Source organism: Salvelinus fontinalis, chromosome 3 (assembly GCF_029448725.1).
Source record: "Salvelinus fontinalis isolate EN_2023a chromosome 3, ASM2944872v1, whole genome shotgun sequence".
Lineage (NCBI taxonomy): Eukaryota > Metazoa > Chordata > Actinopteri > Salmoniformes > Salmonidae > Salvelinus > Salvelinus fontinalis.
The window spans coordinates 24,082,904-24,105,597 of NC_074667.1; the positions used below are offsets into that span (position 1 = coordinate 24,082,904).

Below are 22,694 nucleotides of genomic sequence, written 5' to 3' on the forward strand. Positions count from 1 at the left end.
CCCCTCCCAAATAAAGGAGTGCCAATGCCCAGCTTGGCGCCTTCCATTGCTGGGATCCCCGTCTGTACAGTCATGACAAAAAAATATATATTGCTCAATTGCTCAGAGAAATATTATTAAAAATGATTGGATCTCCTGTTATCAATACTCCGGCACCATCCTGTTGCTAGGATAATGACACTGAGCCTTTTTCTCAAATGTTTTCTGAGATTGGAGAACACATTGGTAGGGATCTTCAACCACTCATCCATACAGAATCTTACCAGATCCTTGATTATCTGTACTTCTGGACTGCCCGCTTCAATTCAAATCACAGGTTTTCAATAGGGTTCAAGTCCGGGTACTGGCCATTGCAAATTGTTTATTTTGTGGTTACATAATTTATGAATTTCTTTCTTTGTTGTTATCCTCGCAAAGCGAGGGTTCCGGAGGTTTGAAAACCGGGGTGCCAATAATTTTGACCCCTATCCTTTTTCGTTCCACGAAATTAGTATTTTAACAATGAAAATGTCCTTGAGAAGCTTGCATTCAATTGCCACTCCCTGTTGCACACAATACGCTTCCATTGACCCCTGTCACAAGGGGATTTATGGCTGATTTAAGATTAAATCATCAACCCTGTTATGGTCAACCCTGTTACTTTATTTGGCAGTTGCCAGGCACTTAATATAGTATTTTTTTTATTAAACCTCCTGAGATGGGAAAACTCGTTTTTAAATTCAATTAAACATGTGCTCTTTATGACAGAATATTAAATTAGGTGAAATCCCCCGAAAAAATGTGATCAACTTGAATTGGTGGAACGACCCACTTAAACAAAATCTCTTTCTCTGAGCAATTGTATTTGTATAAAATAATAGAATTATCCCATTTATTTAGCATACAATTTCGGTCATGACTGTACAGTTGGAAGTTTACATACACCTTAGCTAAATACATTTAAACTCAGTTTTTCACAATTCCTGACATTTAATCCTAGTAAAAATTCCCTATCTTAGGTCAGTTAGGATCACCACTTTATTTTAAGAATGTGAAATGTCAGAATAATAGTAGAGAGAATGATTTATTTCAGCTTTTATTTATTTCATCACATTCCCAGTGGGTCAGAAGTTTACATACACTCAGTATTTGGTAGCATTGCCTTTAAATTGTTTAACATGGGTAAAATGTTTCAGGTAGCCTTCCACATGCTTCCCACAATAAGTTGGGTGAATTTTGGCCCATTCCTCCTGACAGAGCTGGTGTAATTGAGTTAGGTTTGTAGGCCTCCTTGCTCGCACGCGCTTTTTCAGTTCTGCACACAAATGTTCTATAGGATTGAGGTCAGAGCTTTGTGATGGCCACTCCAATACCTTGACTTTGTTGTCCTTAAGCCATTTTGCCACCACTTTAGAAGTATGCTTGGGGTCATTGTCCATTTGGAAGACCCATCCTGACTGATGTCTTAAGATGTTGATTCAATATATCCACATAATTTTCATGCCTCATGATACCATCTTTTGGGAGGTGCACCAGTCCCTCCTGCAGCAAAACATCCCCACAACATGATGCTGCCACCCCCGTGCTACACGGTTGGGATGGTGTTCTTCGGCTTGCAAGCCTCCCCCCTTTTCCTCCAAACATAACGATGGTCATTATGGCCAAGCAGTTCTATTTTTGTTTCATCAGACCAGAGGACATTTCTCCAAAAAGTACGATCTTTGTCCCCATGTGCAGTTGCAAACCGTAGTCTGGCTTTTTTATGGCGGTTTTGGAGCCGTGGCTTTTTCCTTGCTGAGCGGCCTTTTAGGTTATGTCGATATAGGACTCGTTTTACTGTGGATATAAATACTTTTGTACCCGTTTCCTCCAGCATCTTCACAAGGTCCTTTGCTGTTGTTCTGGGATTGATTTGCACTTTTCGCACCAAAGTACGTTTATCTCTAGGAGACAGAACGTGTCTCCTTCCTGAGCGGTATGACAGCTGCGTGGTCCCATGGTGTTTATACTTGCGTACTATTGTTTGTACAGATGAGCGTGGTATCTTCAGGCATTTGGAAATTGCTTCCAAGGATGAACCAGACTTGGCTGATTTCTTTTGATTTTCCCATGATGTCAAGCAAAGAGGCACCGAGTTTGAAGGTAGGCCTTGAAATACATCCAAGAGTACACCTCCAATTGACTCAAATTATGTCCATTAGCCTATCAGAAGCTTCTAAAGCCATGACATCATTTTATGGAATTTTCCAAGCTGTTTAAAGGCACAGTCAACTTAGTTTATGTAAACTTCTGACCCACTGGAATTTTGATACAGTGAATTATAAGTGAAATAATCTGTCTGGTAACAATTGTTGGAAAAATTACTTGTGTCATGCACAAAGTAGATGTCCTAACTGACGTGCCAAAACTATAGTTCGTTAACAAGCAATTTGTGGAGTGGTTGAAAAATTAGTTTTAATGACTCCAACCTAAGTGTATGTAAACTTCCGACTTCAACTGTATGTACGGAAGGATCATCACAATCACTTGAAAAGTGCAATGTCATGTCGCTACCACTGTTGGCCAGCAAAGACAAATAAATACTAGGTTCTCTTTTGGTAATCACATTCATTATTGCTGATATGAAGTGAATTTGGATTGTTTTCCGTACTACTCTTTGATATTGGCACCATGATGCGTGGAATAAGACTTTACATATGCTTGACAAGTGTATCATTGGCTTTGCATTGTTTGAGGGCTACGGTATATGGGTTATATTATTGTAATGAGATGAGATGGGAGAAACATTATTCACAGGTGTCATGATAGGGGCAATGATGCTGACAGGTAATGAAAATGATAATGAATGGAACCAGGGATGAGAAGCAACCTTAACTGGATTTCTCTTCCTTTCATCTCCTGTCTGCCCCTCGCCTCTACTGCTCCCCTTTCTTTCCTTCGTAACCCCTTTCCCCACTCCTCTCGGCTCTTCCTCCATTCTTTGCTCATTCTCTCCTCTCCTTCCCTTCTCTCTGATATCATCCCCCTGTCTTCTCACGTCAACTCTCCTCCCATCCTCTCCTCCCCTCCTCCTCCTCCTGTCCTCTTCAGCTGTCTTCCCTCTCTGAGAGAGCTGTCCACCAACCGTAGCCTGGACAACCTGGACTGTCTGGGGGGTCCGGTGGGGGGCTCCCTGTTCCCCCGCTGGGATGATGAGGACTTCAGCCAGGGTGGCGGCTGCAGCACCCTGGGGAGGAGCAGCTGCATTGACCAGGTCAGAGGTCACCTGTGATGGGGGGTGGGGGGGGGGGGGGGGGGGGGGCGTCTTTGGGATCATACAACTGGCGTGGGACTTGAGCTTATCTCAGCATTAGGCTCTCTTTTTTTTCTTCTTCTTTTCCGATCCCCTGTCGTACTTTTAGTTATTTTTGTGACAGAATAGTGGGGATGTACAGAGAAAGGGAGTTAGATGCAGGAAGGCGCAGATGGGAGGGTGGCTGAGAATTATCTCTACACCAGACTCCGGCACATTTAATTGGACACATTTTGATTTTGGAGTGAAGTATAACATTAGCTCTCCAATTCTCCACCTCAGTTGATTCTGTTCTAATGAGGTAGAAGAGAGTATTTATACACCTCTCAAAAATCACCTAGCTCATTCCACTCATTCCACCTGCAAATCACTCAAGTCATTTTCAAGAGGCCCCTCTTTTGCCTCGAAATGAGAGTTTGCCTTGTCAAATGGGCAATTACTCTGATAACAGCCTTCAGTGACATGACTGCAATATAATATAATTCTCCTATTGAAAAAAAAACGTCAATTTTCATTATGTCTCTCATATCAATGTTCTAAGCCAAAAAAGCTAATTCCTCCATTTACACAGAAAGATCCATTACCCTTCTAGGTCATCATGGTTATGAAGAATGACTCTGGATCCTCTTTCATCTTTTACAAAAGGCCTGTCAAACTAGGCTTTAAAATCCATTAGTAGTAAGCATTTTGACCCCATCTTGGGGAATTTACAGCGTTTAATGAATTCAGGAAAATGAGTGTGGATTTAGGCCTACATGTAAATTACTAATCTTCAGAGCTGCAAAGTACAGAACACCTTTCTGTGAGTTGATTGTATATCAACCAAAAACAGCAGAATAACATTCAATTAATCTGACACATTGTGCTCTTATTATAAAGGGGACTGCAAAGTACAAACATGACGATGACCCCAGGAGATGGCAAGACAGCGCTTAACAGATCGGGGTTCAGGCTATAGATCTCATGCCCTCGCTCTTTCTCTCACTTTCTCTCTTTTTATCTGTCACTCTCTCTCTCTTTCTTTCTGAGCTGTCGTTACTCCCTGCTCTTTGATTTAGTGAAGCATGCGACAGAGCCAACTGCATAAGTGACAACTCAAACACCATACTCATCACGTCCCTGTCACTCCAACACTGCGTTAGACTCGCCTCTTAGAAAGATTGTTCATGTCCCTCAGTCAAATCTCAAGAGTCCTTCATTTGCACTGCTGCTCCTTTAATCTGGTTTCGAACCAATTTAATGTAAGTCAATCAAATGACTACGTTTTTAGGAGAAGTTAGACATCTTTGATTAATACTTGCAAAGTGATACTGAAACTAATTGGCAGTTAAAAATTGCATGGTTGTTAACTTTGCTTTGCTTCTTCACTGCCTTAGACTTTGACAAGTTGCTATGAGGAGTTGATTCGGGACAAAGTGTTACTGCTGCACTTTCCTGACCCCTCACACAGCCTGAATACTGTAATGTGTCCTTTTGGGTGCATTTTATTGCATCCCATCCAAATGTGTCACACCGATAAATCTACGATAATCGAGAATTTCAATAAGCATTTTTCTACCACTGGCCATGCTTTCCACCTGGCTACCCCAACCCCGGCCAACAGCTCTGCACCCCCTGCAGGAACTTGCCCAAGCCCCCCCCCCCCCCCCCGCTTCTCCTTCCCCCAAATCCAGATAGCAGATGTTCTGAAAGAACTGCAAAATCTGGAACCCTACAAGTCAGATGGGCTTGACAATCTGGACCCTCTCTTTCTAAAATTATCTGCCAAAATTGTTGCAACCCCTATTACAAGCCTGTTCAACCTCTCTTTCGTATCGTCTGAGATCCCCAAAGATTGGAAAGCTGCCGCGGTCATCCCCCTCTTCAAAGGGGGAGACACTCTAGACCCAAACTGTTATAGACCTATATCCATCCTGCCCTGCCTTTCTATAATCTTCGAAAGCCAAGTTAACAAACAGATCACCGACCATTTCGAATCCCACCGTACCTTCTCCACTATGCAATCTGGTTTCCGAGCTGGTCATGGGTGCACCTCAGCCACGCTCAAGGTCCTAAACTATGTCATAACCACCATCGATAAAAGACAGTACTGTGCAGCCGTCTTCATCGACCTGGCCAAGGCTTTCGACTCTGTCAATCACCACATTCTTATCAGCAGACTCAATAGCCTTGGTTCCTCAAATGACTGCCTCGCCTGGTTCACCAACTACTTCTCAGATAGAGTTCAGTGTGTCAAATCGGAGGGCCTGGCAGTCTCTATGGGGGTGCCACAGGGTTCAATTCTCAGGCCGACTCTTTTCTCTGTATATATCAATGATGTCGCTCTTGCTGCTGGTGATTCTCTGATCCACCTCTACACAGACTACACCATTCTGTATACATCTGGCCCTTCTTTGGACACTGTGTTAACAAACCTCCAAACAAGCTTCAATGCCATACAACACTCCTTCCGTGGCCTCCAACTGCTAGTAAAACTAAATACATGCTCTTCAACCGATCGCTGCCTGCACCTACCCGACCAACTAGCATCACTACTCTGGACAGTTCTGACTTAGAATATGTGGACAACTACATATACCTAGGTGTCTGGTTAGGCTGTAAACTCTCCTTCCAGACTCACATTAAGCCTCTCCAATCCAAAATTAAATCTAGAATTGGCTTCCTATTTCACAACAAAGCCTCCTTCACTCATGCTGCCAAACATACCCTCGTAAAACTGACTATCCTACCGATCCTTGACTTCGGCGACGTCATTTACAAAATAGCCTCCAACACTCCACTCAACAAACTGGATGTAGTCTATCACAGTGCCATCCATTTTGTCACCAAAGCCCCATATACTACCCACCACTGCGACCTATATGCTCTCGTTGGCTGGCCCTCGCTACATATTCGTCGCCAAACCCACTGGCTCCAGGTCATCTATAAGTCTTTGCTAGGTAAAGCCCCACCTTATCTCAGCTCACTGGTCACCATAGCTACACCCACCCATAGCACATGCTCCAGCAGGTATATTTCACTGGTCATCCCCAAAGCCAACACTTGCTTTGGGCGCCTTTCCTTCCAGTTCTCTGCTGCCAATGACTGGAACGAATTGCAAAAATCACTGAAGCTGGAGACTTATATCTCCCTCTCTAACTTTAAGCATCAGCTGTCAGAGCAGCTTACCTGTAGACAGCCAATATGTAAATAGCACACCCAACTACTGCATCCCCATGTTGTTATTTATCTTCTTGCTCTTTTGCACCCCAGTATCTCTACCTGCACATCATCATCTGCACATCTATCCCTCCAGTGTTAATGCTAAATTGTAATTATTTCGCCTCTATGGCCTATTTATTGCCTTACCTCCCTACTCTTCTACATTTGCACACACTGTACATAGATTTGTCTATTGTGTTATTGACTGTACGTTTGTTTATGTGTAACTCTGTGTTGTTGTTTTTGTCACACTGCTTTGCTTTATCTTGGCCAGGTCGCAGTTGTAAATGAGAACTTGTTCTCAACTGGCCTACCTGGTTAAATAAAGGTGAAATTAATATATTTTTTTTTTACTGGAATTAGCTCACTCCTCTAACAGACGCAGTCAGCTGTGCTCTCAATGGCAGACCTGGTTCATAGAGTATTTGATTTCATTCAAAACACTGAGTGTTTCCGTGAGCCTGCTTGAACTATTACATGGGTGGTGTTGGCACTTTCGGGACTATTCCATTGGTTCCAATTTGCTAGGTAACCTGAAAAAGGTACAGGAAACGTATTTGAAAAATGCAAATACTATTAGAGCCCAGGTCTAATCCATGGATCTCTAACAACCATGCCTCTCTGGTCCCGGGACAAACCATACCTTTCTTTCACTGTCCGGAGAACTAGCTAGCAGCAGGAGCCATGCAACGCTGTCCCTCTCTCTCTACCTCTGCCACCCATACTAAGATCCCAACCTATGCCAACCTGTCTTTCTCCTTCCAGCTACGAGACCTAGAGATGTTGAGCCAACGCTACGAGGATAGCTGCCCCGAGTCGTCGTTCCGAGATTCCCACACACTCTCACGCTCCCATTCCCAGGCAGTGGAGCCTCCAGATCTACCCATGCCCACGTGCTTCCGATCTCGTAGCCATAGCTACCTGCGGGCCATCCAGGCCGGATGCTCGCAGGATGACGACACTGCTTCTGTGGACTCGGATTCGCCGCCGCCAACCGCCACTACTGTTCGTACCTACAGCACCAGCACTGGTGAGTAGGCCTACCTTAGAGGCTGATCTTAGGTCAGTTTTTAACTTTTACCTGCTAATGGTTGAGGTTATCATTATAGAGAGGGTAAGCTTTCTACTGCCAGACTACTCGCCACCCTGAACACCAACCTGGTCTCAGAGCCTTTTGTATTATTCTGTACGTAAATCTGGGACACTCATTTATGATATGTTACGTTTCGTATGGTATGTGCTTCTACACCTGCATTGCTTGCTGTTTGGGGTTTTAGGCTGGGTTTCTGTACAGCACTGAGATATCAGCTGATGTAAGAAGGGCTATATAAATAAATTTGATTTGATTTTATATGTAATAATTTGTGGACATCCATCACCCATTTCGTATTATACAGTGTGTTACGAATTACTATTCGTATTATATGTTACGAATTTGCAAAATGTATGACATGCTATGAATTCTAGCTAGGTGGATAATAGTTATCTGGCTAACGTTAGCTAGGCTAGGGGTTAAGGTTAAAGGGTTACGGTTAGGGTTTGTGTAAGGGTTAGCTAAAAGGGTTAAGGTTAGGGGAAGGGTTAGCTAATATCCTAAGTAGTTGCAAAGTACTGTAGCTAAAAAGTAGTAAGTAGTTGAATAGTTGCTAAAATGCTAACGTTGTCCATGATGAGATTCGAACTCACAACCTTTGGGTTGCTAAACGTTCGCGTTATACTGTACATCCACCCAAGTAACCATCTGTCTTATGTAACCATACCAAATGTAACATATCATACTAATTTGAGCATGCAAGATTTACATTTACTATGTTATGTCTAGTCTATGATATCAGGCTGTGAACAAATCCTGTTGTTATCCCATATCTGACAAGGTCATAGTCACCCTTGGCTATGGTCCAGGCTTGGCCACCTGTGAAGTTGGCGTCGGTGAAGGCTGAAGCCTGTCTCTCTCTCCCCCTCCCTCTCTCTCTACTAGACTATGAACCAGTCATAATACAGAGGATGAAAGACACACTCAGTTGGTTTGAATTGTCATCGTGAGTTTCCTTGCTATTTTGTATCCGTGAAATGATAGCCTACTTCCACGTCCAAAGCCTCCACATTACAGCGCTCTTGGCTGTAATCACCACGCCTCTTTTCCCACCGTTTCCTGGGAACTGGGCAATACAAAGAAGGCTTTACCAAAAGCTTGCTTCTATTTATCGTCCTTGACAGAAGCTGTGTTCGATCGGGTTGTTTCAAAGTAACAGCTCCTGCAATCCTGATTTTAGCCATTTTTTAGGCTTCGTTTTCAGTTTTTATCATCTGATACAAGGGTAAGTGTTTTTTGCCAATAATGTTTTCCTTCTGCTGTGACTTTTATGGAAATATAAATTCATCCAAATCGGTTCTCATTTTAAGTCCTGAACAGCTTTGCAAACTATGTTAGCGAGTATAATGCAAGGGATACTGTATGGATGGATACATTACTGTAACTGTATTTGATTTTGACAGTAAACCTACACGAGGACAGTTGACTTTCGTAAAATTAAGCCACAGTTTAGCCTATAGATGCGCAATATTCGGGAATCGAGATCAGAGTGCGCGCGGTGTAACGTTAAGTCAACCGAGGTCAAATTCCTTTTATATTGGATATTCGGTGGATATTCATTCATCAGTAGCTAACTATTGAACAAAGAATACCATGACTATGAAGATGGTATATTCTGAATAAGGGGTGGATGGAGAACAATCCACACTATATATATTTTGTGTGGATTGGTCTCCATCTTATTTTATATACACAGTATATGTATATATGTGTGTGTGTATATATATATATATATATATATGTGGATTGTTCTACATTTTATTATATATGTATCCATCCCAAAAAATATATACTGAACAAAAATATAGATGCAACAATTTCAACGATTTTACTAATCTATGGATTTCACATGACTGGGCAGGGGCGCAGCCATAAGTGGGCCTGGGAGGGCATAGGCCCACCCACTTGGGCGCCAGGCCCAGCCAATCAGAATTAGTTTTTCCCCAAAAAAGGGCTTCATTACAGACAGAAATACTCCTTAGTTTCATCAGTTGTCCGGGTGGTTGGTCTCAGGCGATCCCGCAGGTGAAGATGTTGAATGTGGAGGTCCTGGGCGGGCGTGGTTACACATGGTCTATAGTTGTGAGGCCAGGTGGATGTACTGCCAAATTCTCTAAAACGATGTTGGAGGTGGCTTATGATAGAGAAATTAACATTCAATTCTCTGGCAACAGCTGTGGTTGACATTCCTGCACTCAGCATGCCAATTGCATGCTCCCCTCAACTTGAGACAACTGTGACATTGTGTTGTGTGATAAAACAGCACATTTTAGAGTGGCTTTTTATTGTCCCCAGCACAAGGCTCACCTGTGTAATGATCATGTTTAACCAGCTTCTAGTCAGGTGGACGGATTATCTTGAAATTATCACTAACAGGGATGTGAACAAATGTGTGCACAAAATTTGAGAGAAGCCTTTTGTGCATATTGAACATTTCTGGGAGCTTTTATTTCAGCTCATGAAACATGGGAGCTACACTTCACATGTTGCGTTCATATTTTGGTTCAGTATACATCACGGAAGACTGAAATAACAAAACAATTTGACAAACACGAGAGGTGTTATTTAAGAAAAAAAAAGTTTATTAATTATCATATTAGAAAAAATATTAACATTCCACCCATGAGGCCACTAGGTAATTTGACTGCAGGAAATGGCTACGGCCCTTTAAGGAATACTCCATTATGGTTAAGGTTAGGGGTTAGCTAACATACAAAGTAGCCTACCCATCCTTCCCAACCAAACTCCTTTCATTTGTGGCTTAAGTAACCATACCAAATGTAAGATTATTTGAGATACTCTTCAAAGAGTAGTGGAGGCTGCTGAGGGGATAACTGCTCATAATAATGGCCGGAAAGGAGCAAATGAAACGGCATTAAACACCTATAAACCATACATATGTTTGATACCATTCCTCTGATTCCACGCCAGTCATTACCACGAGCCCGTTCTCCCCAATTAAGGTGCCATCAACCTCCTGTGTTGACGTTGGGTTTCAAGTGCTTTCCGAAGGGACTCTGCTGTACTAGCTTCAGGGGGATGCTGGTCCCACCATTGGGGTGCCAGGACAATGCAGAGTTTGGATTGGGTTGAGTGGAACCTGCCCTCCCGTAGGTGTGTGAGGTCCAAGAGGTGGCAGAACTCAGTGCTTGGGGTGTAGTGTTTGAGCATAGCCTGAAGGTAGGAACTGGCAGTTCTTGCTGCACCGTAGGCAAGCGCTATGGTCTTGTAGTGTATGCGAGCTTCAACTGGAAGCCAGTGGAATGTGCAGAGGAGCAGGGTGACATGGGAGAACTTGGGAATGTTAGGAACCTCTTCTTGAGCCTATGGGGGGTGCTATTTCGATCTTGGAAAAATTGGTCCCCAAATTAAACTGCCTCGTACTCAATTCTTGCTCGTACAATATGCATGTTATTATTACTATTGGATAGAAAACACTCTCTAGTTTCTAAAACCGTTTGAATTATGTCTCTGAGTGAAACAGAACTCATTCTGCAGCACTTTTCCTGCCAGGGAGTGAGATTTCTGAAATCGTGGTCCCTGTTCCCAGGTCAGTTTATAAGTCCCTGTGAACGCTGTGGGGCTACAAACACTGCATACACCTTCCTCTAGATGTCAGTAAGTGGTGACAATTTGAATGGAGTCGATTGCGCAATCTGGAACCTTATATAAGATCCTGGAGCGGAAGTACCTTTCTTTTCAACCGTGCGCCTGACGCACAATGGATGTCGGACTGGCCTCCTTCCAAGCTTTGGTTTAGCCAGTTCTATATCTCCGGTCATGTTTTTCTTCGTTACAGTTGTTAAAGACATCATAAGGTAGTTAATTTAAACCGACTTATAGCAGTTTATAGCAGTTTATTGCGATTTTCTGGCATTTCTTTGTGACGCACTTTCAAGAGTTGGACACTTTTCCGGTACATGCCGAACGTTAGTGGCCATTTCGACAGGACAAGAGGACATCTTTCGACCAAAAGACGATGGTTCTGGACAAAGGACACCTTTCCCAAGATTCTGATGGGAGTTCTTCTAAAAGTAAGAACTATTTATGCTGATAAATCGTTGTTCTGTTGAAAAATGTTAAATGCATAAGCCGCCATTCATTTTTGGGTAGCTTCGCTTTAGCGCACCCTCTTTTGCGCAGTAACGTTAATTTTAAAAATGTAATTCAGCGATTGCATTAAGAACTAATTTGTCTTTCAATTGCTGTCCAACCTGTATTTTTTTAGTCAAGTTTATGAATAGTTTTCAATAAAAATAGGTGTCTTTCCAAAATGGCGCCGGACAGATTGCTTGAGTAGTTGGACACTATTTTCATTGTATAAGCACGATTTGTGCCGCTAAATATGCACATTTTCGAACAAACTCTATATGTATTGTGTAATATGATGTTACAGGACTGTCATCTGAAGAATTCTGAGAAGGTTAGTGAAAAAATTAATATATTTTGGTGGTGATAACGTTATCACTCTTTTTGCCTTGAATCAATGCTGGGGTGATGTTTGCACATGTGGTATGCTAATATAACGATATATTGTGTTTTCGCTGTAAAACACTTAGAAAATCTGAAATATTGTCTGGATTCACAAGATCTGTGTCTTTCAATTGCTGTACGCTGTGTATTTTTAAGAAATGTTTTATGATGAGTAATTAGGTAATACACGTTGCTCTCTGTAGTTATTCTAGTCGAGTTGTGATGGTGGCTGCAATGGTAAACTATGATTTATACCTGAAATATGCACATGTTTCTAACAAAACATATGCTATACAATAAATATGTTATCAGACTGTCATCTGATGAAGTTTTTTCTTGGTTAGTGGCTATTTATATCTTTATTTGGTCGAATTGGTGATAGCTACTGATGGAGTGAAAAAATGGTGGAGTAAGAAAAACGGTGTCTTTTGCTAACGTGGTTAGCTAATAGATTTACATATTGTGTCTTCCCTGTAAAACATTTTAAAAATCAGAAATGGTGGCTGGATTCACAAGAAGTGTATCTTTCATCTGGTGTCTTGGACTTGTGATTTAATGATATTTAGATGCTAGTATTTACTTGTGACGCTATGGTAGGCTATGCTAGTAGCTTTTCTACTGATGGGGGTGCTCCCGGATCCGGGTTTGGGAGGTGTTAGAGGTTAAGAACCAGGCATCAGCATTCTGTATAAGTTGCAGGGGTCTGATGGCACAAGCAGAACGAGTCACTGCTTTGATGTTTGCAGAAAACGGGAAGGTGTTGTCCAGGGTCACGCCAAGAATATTTGCTGGGTGAAACTGTGGAGTTGTCAACTGTGATGGAGGTTTTTGAGCAGGCAGGCCTTCCCCCGGAGGAAGTACAGCTCTGTCTTGGCGAGGTTGAGCCGACATCTGCCAGGCACGCAGAGATGTGTCGGGGGGGAGAAGAGTAGTTGAGTGTCATCCACATAGCAATGATAGGAGAGACCATGTGAGGATATGAAAGAGCCGAGAGACTGTATAGAGAGAAGAGGGCCTAAAACCAAGCCCTGGGTGACAGCAGTAGTGGGAATACATGGTGCAGAAAGCTCCTCCATGTCACCTTGTAGCAGCTGCCTGCCAGGTAGGACGCAATCCAAGAGTGTGCAGAGCCTGAGACACCCAGCCCTGAGAGGGTGGAAAGGAGGATCTCATGGTTCATGGTGTCAAAGGCAGTGGCTAGATCTAGGAGGATGAGAACAGAGAAGAGAGGGTCAGCTTTTGCAGTGCGGAGAGCCTCTGACAGAGCAGTCTTGGTTGAGTGACCAGTCTTGAAGCCTGACTGGTTAGGGTCAAGATCGTTCTGAGAGATAACAAGAGAGTTGATCAGAAACGGCACGCTCAGGTGTTTTGTGAAGAAAAGAAAGAAGTTACAGGTCTGTAGTTTGACATCAGATGGAGTCGGGGAGCGACTCGACATTTTGAAGGCAGAGGGGACGCAGCCAATGATCACGGATTTTTATTTAAGGAGGCAAGTCAGTTAAGAACAAATTCTTATTTACAATGACAACCCACTGTTCCTAGGCTACCTGCCTTGTTCAGGGACAGAACAGATTTTTACCTTGTCAGCTCATGGATTAGATCTAGCAACCTTTCGGTTAATGGCCCAAAGCGCTAACCACTAGGCTACCTGCCACCCCGGGATGAGTTGATGAGGGAAGTGAGAAGGTCTCCAGAGATGGTCTTGAGAAAGGAGGGGATGGGGTTGAGCTGGCAGGTTGTTGGGTGGCCATACCTCGCAAGATTTCATCTGGAGAGAGCGAAAGAGCGATCAACACATAGGCTAGTTCTGTGTGAGTGGGACCAGTGGTCTCAATAGGCTGAGTGAATGAGGAGCAGATGTCGTCAACCTTTTACAAAGTGGTTGACAAAATCGTCTGCAGAGAGTGAGGAGAAGGTGGAAAATAGTTTCCTAGGGTTAGAGGCCAAAGCTTGAACTTTAGAGTGATAGAAAGTGGCTTAAGCAGCTGATACAGGGGAAGAGGAGATAAAGAGGGAGTAAAGTATGATAGGTCCTCCAGAAGTTTAGTTGTCCATTTTTCAGCAACTGCCCACAGGTCTATTCTATAAGCTCGAAATGGGTCACTCAGCCACAGACCAAGAGGGGATAGCCGAGCCGACCAGCAGGAAATGGGACAGTGAGAGTCATAGGATGCGGAAAGGGAGGAGAGTAGGCTCGAAGAGTCAGGAGACAGGAGGGAGAAGGATTTAGCAGAAGGGAGTGATGATAGGATAGAAGAGGAGAGAGCGAGAGAACGATTGACAGATCATGGTCATCTGGGTAGGGGCTGGAGGAAAGGGAGACAGAAAAGGTTAACAAAGTAGTGATCAGAGACCTGGACGGGGTTTGCAGTGAGATTAGTAGGAAAACAGCCTCTAGTAAAGATGAGGTCAAGCGTATTGCCGGTCTTATGAGTTGGAGGGGATTGGGAAAGGGTGAGGTATAGAAAACAGTTGCCAAAGCTACAAAAGAGCATCTGAAAATAACTAGGTAAGATACTCAAGTGAGAGTGGTGCCTTCTCTCCTTCCTCGAACAACTTGACAGAACCGTCTTTGTTTTCGGTGATGGTCTTAGTTTTGCCGACGAGACCGCCACTGACGAATCCACCGCTAAGAAACCAGGGGAGACTGAAGTACTAACACTAATTGCTAATTGTCTAGCAGAGGTGAAGAGTACACCTCCCTGTACTAATTGCTGATAGCTTAGGAGAGGAGAATCAACTCCCCCTCCAATACAGCCACTGATTACCAAAACATGTCACAAATTGCCCTGCCCCTTGATCCTGGCTGATGTATCAACAATCATCTGCAAGTTATGAGCAGTCGGCATTTCACACACCAAGTAGGCTACTGTGAAGACAGGCAACACTTATTAAAGTAGATGACCCTAGCTAGCAAAAAGACAGTACTAGACAACAGATAGAGACAGAAATTATACTTATCACTCCGGGAGATATCAGGAGTCCTCTACTATGGAATGAAGCTACTCCTTACCTCCTAACTACTCTTGAGTGGCTTGTGAGCATCATAGAGCAATTCATTAAATGTACGTGTTCGTGAGAGTCTCAGCTTTTCATAGATGGGTCATAATAGTTTTTTGTGAGAAGAATCGCCCCCGGACCTCTTCGGGATCTGCCCTTGTCTCTCATACATCGCTCTAGCTCAGCCCCTGTTAATCACACAAACCAATGGGTGATATCAGTGGATGCAGAAGAAATAGACAAGTCCAAATGGTACAACCAGAATAAGTAAAAAATGTGCCGGTGTCACGTGGGACTGTAGGAGTTAAGCCACAAGGTAAGACTGAGTAAAACTGACAGTGGGAATTGTGTGCCATGAGACGTTTTTGTTTTGTTTAGTATCGTTGACGCCATAGAGGACTATCAGCACAAAAGCAATAAACCACCTAAAGCGGTTTACAACTCACTTTCTTTCACACGTTGAGGCAGCTCCTCCACCCAACAATACTGTTCTCCCTTTCTCCCTCCATCCATCCTTAGTTACAGATCTGATGCCTGAGGGCCATAACGACTGCTGCCCCCCCCCCCCCCCCCCCGTCCCGTCCCGTCCCCCCCTGGCCCGTCCTGTCCCCCAAATGCTTTTATTGCTTCTGGGCTTGTGTCGGTCTCCCTCCGGAACAGTGGGACACTATGGGATTATTTCATGGACCCACCCACCACTTGATCAATTATTAAGGACCCCCACACCACCAAGTATATCCTACTAGAGTGCTCTATGGCTGAAATTAGGAGTACTGTTATTATGAAAATGTTATAACCATTTGTGTGCCCATGGGAGGACAAGTGCCCCCCACGATAGTAGTCTGGGTGCGGTTCTGTGTTAGCCATGGGATGAGTGGGAGAGTAAGTGAGGGCAAGCAATGTATCCATGAACCACTCTTCTGTACGGAAACTCCCCTGTTTTTTAGAATAGAACATAGGCTAGACATTGTTTATAATCCTTAAAAGTCTATTGACACACCCGTGCGTCAATCTAAGTAACATTGTGACCCTAATCAAAATCTATCAATTTAAAGATATCTGTTTTGCATGGGCTGCGTCTCAATCCACCGCATCCACCTATGTCGGCCTTCCGCATCTGCGGTGGAAGGTGGCCGAGCTACATTCCAAACAGTTTGGCCTACAAATAGGACCACTCTATGGAAAGATGAGACGCTCACGAACACGATGATGTTCTCCGTTTTGCTCTACTGAACTCATCTGAAGGTAACCCATTCAAATGAATGGAAGTATGGAGTTCTATGGCAACAAAAACAAGGGAAAAATATACATATATTTGGTGAGCTTTCTTATATCTCCTAGATATAGGACAGACTCTTGACTGTCTATTTTGCCATTTATGAATGTGTTTCTATGGGCTATAGTAGTAAAGCCCAAATTCAATATTTTTTATCAAATAATAAAAAATGTAAAATGATTGATTCCTAAAGGGGTCCTAAAATTCCAAATCAAATATATAAATGATACATGGTATGACCATCTTTAACAATTCCCAACGGTTTAAGAGCCGATGAGATTCGACCATACTTTCCTTGCACTTAACTCCTTTTGCTATTTAACATTCAAATACGCCTGCTGCTACCCCAGTCTTTGTTTTGAGGTTTTCTTCCAGCCTGTTGCTGGCTTCGCTCACCAACCAATAATTTGAGTGACCATGCTCATCCGACCTCCAAACCAATAATTTGAGTGACCATGCTCATCCGACCTCCAAAACAATTTCGTCCTATTTTAGGAACCTCTGTCTCAGTGTAGCATGTATACAATAGTGTGAAGTTATGCTGAACGTTTCAACAGAGTGACTCTGGGGTTGAGGAGTACCCTAATTGTTCGAGTGTCTTTTTGTGTCGGAAGCTTACTGTCCAGGCAGATGGCTGTATGGGGTGATATTTTGGGCAGTCAAGGAGAGTTGTAAGAGCAATGGGAGAACAGTTGAATTTCCCAGCATCTCATGGCTGGTATTAGATTAAACTACCCACACAGGTCAGCTTGTATGGCATTGGGCCACTTGGCAACCACTGGAAGAAAACTGTTGCTGAGAGAGCGGAGAAGGAGAATAGTTAAGAATAAAATACACATATGACCAAATTGACATAGGTCCGGAGGGCCGCACTTAAAATTGGTTCTATTTCCTTGCCGTCATATTTCCTTATATTTCCTTTTCCCTGACATTCTAGCTTTCATTTCGATGACTGTTAGCAAACTGGACAGAGTAAAGAGAATATACATTTAAGTCTATTATCATTATCGTTATGATTTAGTTTTAGCCATTTCAATGTCAATTCTCCTGAACAAAAATCTAATAATAATAATTTTACTCAAACCACCTCACGGGACAGATTGAATGGGCTTAGATACAGTATATTGATTATAGGATTTAAAAGATGTTTACATTTCTATGTGGACTTTTCAACACATAAACAGTTCTAATGATTGTGTTGAAATTATATTGATGTTAGTCAGGTTAAGTCAATGTATTTAAGTTTAAGTTTTAGCTTCATTTCAATGTTGACACCGCTGATTGAACTGAGATGAAAACAGTACTGGTTGATAATGTATTTTCCACATCACAATTTACATAGAATTTTTATATTATTCAATTTAACTAGGCAAGTCAGTAAAGCACAAATTCTTATTTACAATGACGGCCTACACCGGCCAAACCCGAACGTCGTTGGGCCAATTGTGCGCTGCCTTATGGGACTCCCAATCACAGCTGGTTGTGATACAGCCTGGATTTGAACCAGTGTGTGTTTGTAGTGACACCTCAAGCACTGAGAAACAGTGCTTTAGACCACTGTGCCACTTGGGAGTTGAAACAGAGTTGATTCAACCAGTATGTGCCCAGTGGGATGAAATGACTTGTCATGACAATTATCCTGCTTAGTTTGCATCTGTCCATGGTATATTCATTTTTTTACACTTCCAATAACTCATGGTGAACTAGAGTCCCGCTAGTTGATAGCTTGATACAGATGGCAGGAGAAGACCGGACCGTTGTCCCCACACGTTCCACTCGGAGTAAACATTTTGAACAAAGCTCTGGGTTTCCAGTGTTGTTTTTGTCTTAGTCCTTCTGGTTAAGTCAGAACAGCTACTCCTATTTAATAGGATTTCCGTTTGGTGGTGGCAGCCAACAACCCGTACCGCCTGAGCTTCATTCAATAAGTGCCATTAAGCAGGAACAGTATTTCGATGGACTGTTTGCAAAGCTTTAAACTGCTTTGCAGATGGCTTCTGAAAGCAAGCTTTGTCAGCATCAACATTATCTACGTAACTGGTGGAAAGATTAGTTGCGTCATCGCAGTCATGGCACATTGGGCTGTCTTATGTTGTGTGTGTGTGAGTGATTTATGCATAATAGCCAGAAATTGGGAGGGAAATGTACTCTGGAGACAGCTGCACTCTCGTCCCGTGTTGGTAGGGGATCACACATTTCACATTTAATTGGGTGTATCTCAAAAGTCTCAAGTGGCTTCCTCTCCTTGTCTCCTTTCCTTCATCTTGACTGATCTGAAGACGCAGGGGAGGATGCCTTCCAGTGAACTGCTTTCGCCTGTCAATTTCTTTTAATGTCCTGTGCAAATGCCCTAAAGAAGACACCTAAAGGAAGCTACTTTAAACTATTGAGATGCACCCTTTTTTTCCTTCTCGAGATGTTTCCTCTCTTCTGTATCCATCTCTTTGTCACAGAGCTAGCCTGATGTAGGTGATAGGCAAACTCAAAACCCACAACCTCAATAACCATGTAAACCAACATGAATAATCTCTGTGTAATTTGAGAAGAGGTCATTTATGATTTTCCATCTGTTAGGGTTTTTTGTAAGAAAAGCTGATTTTTTGGGGGGGGGGTTTTCACACAAGGATAAATTCTGGGCAGACTGTTTGTAATTATGCAAGAATAATATGCCACTTGGAGCCCCATAGGGCAGGGCAAGTATCCAAAAATGCTTCTCACACATGCACACAAACATACAGACTGGAATCTGGAGTGGAGCCAGCATGTCACATAGCTGCCATTGCGACGACAAGCCCCTTCAGCCCTGTTGACGTCTCTGTTATTAGAGGTGGCAGACAGGCAGTGGTCACTAGTCCCCCTTCAGCACTATCTTCCCCTGGCATGGATGTCTGTCAGAAGCTCGGGGATACAGGTATAGCATTAAACAGCAGGGAAACACATTGCCTAATTCACAAAAAGTCTTATTCCTGGATAGCTATGAGGGAATATTTTCTCATATAGGCCTAGTCTTACATAATTTATGTCATACAATCTTACTTGCAAGCAGTTGCTGTACACAGTACTAACCTTTTTAAATACATTTTCTAAAACGTCGGCAAAAATAGTAAGCATTCCATAAGAGCATTTAATTCTATCCTATTACAGGGTAATTACATACATTATAATATATTACACAGATATTTACTCTGGTATAGGGTTTTTGCAATATTAAGTGTGACCCGCAGACCCACACATAACACAGGAATCAACAACTCACAGCGGTCGATATGGCAGTACATCTTTAACAGCATGTGTTGCTTTCCTGTCTCTCTTTAGAAAACGCTTTCCCTGGGGCCCGACCACAGTAGTTACTGATTATGTTATCGGTGGTACGTCAATGAAGAGATGGATGACAACATTGTAAACGTGTACTTATACTCGCCCTTACACAAGCTATTTGCTGTTGTTGTACAGTTCTAAAAGCTCTACTGTTGTGGGAAAGAATGTGACGGCACCATTTGAACTAGATATGCGAGGTGAGGCAACTTGTGGTGTATGGGGAGAGAGAGAAGCGACTGGGTACAGTGTTATTGTTGCTAATAGTGATGGATTGGCGAAAGCCAGAGCATTCCCGAAGAGCATCTGTCATTCAGGGCTCAACCTGTCATGCTGGTATGTTCGTTGTCAATGTGAAACCTATGTATTTTAAACCTATGTATTTTAAACGTTCTGTGTGTTGTTGTTGCATTCCAAGTGAAGGCCCCCTCTTGCTCTTGACCTTGCTATAGGGATTTATGTTTCATTTGTGCAAGACAATTTTTTTTGTTTTGGATACTCTTAGCGATGTTCCTTACATTTACAGTGAGAAGACTGTGAAAGTTTGCAGTTCTTTACACGAAGATGTGGTTTTGGAGTGACACAAGGGCGTACAGTTTCTCAGTGCTGCAGCCTCTAGTTTCACCTAGAGACTAGCCTTAGTAGTTCCAGCTCAACCATTCCACTGTAACCTAGAGCTAGCCTTAGTAGTTCCAGCTCAACCATTCTACTGTAACCTAGAGCTAGCCTTAGTAGTTCCAGCTCAACCATTCTACTGTAACCTAGAGCTAGCCTTAGTAGTTCCAGCTCAACCATTCTACTGTAACCTAGAGCTAGCCTTCGTAGTTCCAGCTCAACCATTCTACTGTAACCTAGAGCTAGCCTTAGTAGTTCCAGCTCAACCATTCTACTGTAACCTAGAGCTAGCCTTAGTAGTTCCAGCTCAACCATTCTACTGTCACCTAGAGTTAGCCTTAGTAGTTCCAGCTCAACCATTCTACTGTAACCTAGAGCTAGCCTTAGTAGTTCCAGCTCAACCATTCTACTGTCACCTAGAACTAGCCTTAGTAGTTCCAGCTCAACTATTCTACTGTAACCTAGAGCTAGCCTTAGTAGTTCCAGCTCAACCATTCTACTGTAACCTAGAGCTAGTCTTCGTAGTTCCAGCTCAACCATTCTACTGTAACCTAGAGCTAGCCTTAGTAGTTCCAGCTCAACCATTCTACTGTCACCTAGAGCTAGCCTTAGTAGTTCCAGCTCAACCATTCTCCTGTAACCTAGAGCTAGCCTTAGTAGTTCCAGCTCAACCATTCTACTGTAACCTAGAGCTAGCCTTAGTAGTTCCAGCTCAATCATTCCACTGTCACCTAGAGCTAGTCTTAGTAGTTCCAGCCCAACCATTCTCCTGTAACCTAGAGCTAGCCTTAGTAGTTCCAGCTCTACCATTCTACTGAAACCTAGAGCTATCCTGAGGCAACAAGAGGCAACGCAAACACTAGCTTGACGCTTTACAGCAAGACGCGAGTGAGTCCATGTGAGCGCATCATTAGGTGTAGTGTCACGATACCAGAAGTTGGACTTCGATACCAGGTGTACTGTCAAGATACTCTATACCACCGCGGTACTTGATACCACAACGAGACCATAGGAACAAAAAAAGGCGTATTAGCCAAGGTCCAGAATGATACTTGATCCATGCAGATCTTTTGAGATCAATATCATTACATTTGACATGTTTGATTTTTGAATGTTGTGCATTAATGAATCAATTATACAATCAAATAATACATTTGACTTTTGTAAAAAAAAAAGAAAAAAAAAAAGCTAATATTTAACTACATAACCACATAATTGTACTTTATTTATTTGAATGGTAAATCTCTAGTCTATTGATAAACTGGGTAAATCAAGATGTAGCCTAGGTCTGTTCTCACAAAACAGTTGAATGCATATTCAATAGGAGTGTGCATGCATTTGGGACTTATTTTATTGTACTAATCAACAACATTTGCATAGAAAAAGCAATCTCTTCTTTTATAAAAGTGTGTGCTGTTTCTTTAAGACCCATGACATAATTTACACACAGTCAGTTCAAGGATCTAGTGGACATGATCTTGATTGGGAGAGACATGAGACAGAGGACATAAAGTGATTTAATAACGTTTTTGGTGACAATCAGCTTTCAATCAATCAACAATCAGGTTTGCATATAATCACAAACAAGGTACTAGGGTAGTGAATTGATGTTAGCTTTAGCAGTAAGCTAACAAGGAAAGTTAGCCTGCTAAGATGGAAGCTACATGTATCTTCTTGCATTGATAAATTCTTCTAGCCTGTCATGGACATTTTGTTTTGCGAACAGTAATTAACAGTTTCAACTTTTCTACATGCCGTGTTGCATTATTCAAGTATGTTAACTTCAAGAGTGGGGACTGCAGTGGAGGCTGCTGAGGGGAGCACGGCTCATAATAATGGCTGGAACGGGGCGAATGGAATGGCATCAAACTCATGGAAACCATGTGTTTGTTGTTGATACCTTTCCACATACTCTGCTCCAGCCATTAACATGAGCCCGTCCTCCCCAATTAAGGAGCCACCAACCTCCTGTGGTGGGGAGCTAACATGATGCAGCCCAGACTCCCAATGCAGGCTAAAAGTGGAGCAGGCACGGTGCTCACGCGTAATAAGGGGACATCAGCTGTGCTGATAGAGAGACTCCTCAATCAGTAGACGATGTGAGACACATTTGACATAAGTACCGGAATTTTTTATTTTTTATTATCTAGTACCGAACCATTTTTCATGTACTAGTATCGAAAAAGCTTTGGTATACCACGTAACATGAATTAGGTGAGGTCGCGACACACATCGAGGCTAAGGCTGTCTGTGGATCAAGCCACACAACAGATCTTTTGTTTGGAGTGTTTGTTTCCGAGTTCCCTCGCATGTTTATGCTGCTGCTAGGGTTTTTGAAAGCTGCTGCGAGGGTTTTTAAAAAGCTGGCGCCCATAGAGTAGCTGAGATGTACAGTCATAGGGAGATCTTACTAACATAACAATATTAGGGTTTGAAATACTGCACATGTC

The 22,694-nt window shown here is 42.8% G+C and overlaps 1 protein-coding gene across 8 annotated transcripts in view; it reads left to right on the plus strand.

Annotated features, from left to right (window-relative positions):
* LOC129841435 (disks large-associated protein 4-like) overlaps positions 1–22,694 on the plus strand; it is a 243,014-nt gene that overhangs the window by 197,969 nt on the left and 22,351 nt on the right. For all 8 annotated transcript variants that reach the window (XM_055909702.1, XM_055909710.1, XM_055909727.1 and 5 more), the window contains 2 exons: positions 3,070–3,232; positions 7,238–7,502. In XM_055909702.1, coding sequence (XP_055765677.1) covers positions 3,070–3,232; positions 7,238–7,502 — 428 coding nt within the window. The remainder of the gene's footprint in view (positions 1–3,069; positions 3,233–7,237; positions 7,503–22,694) is intronic.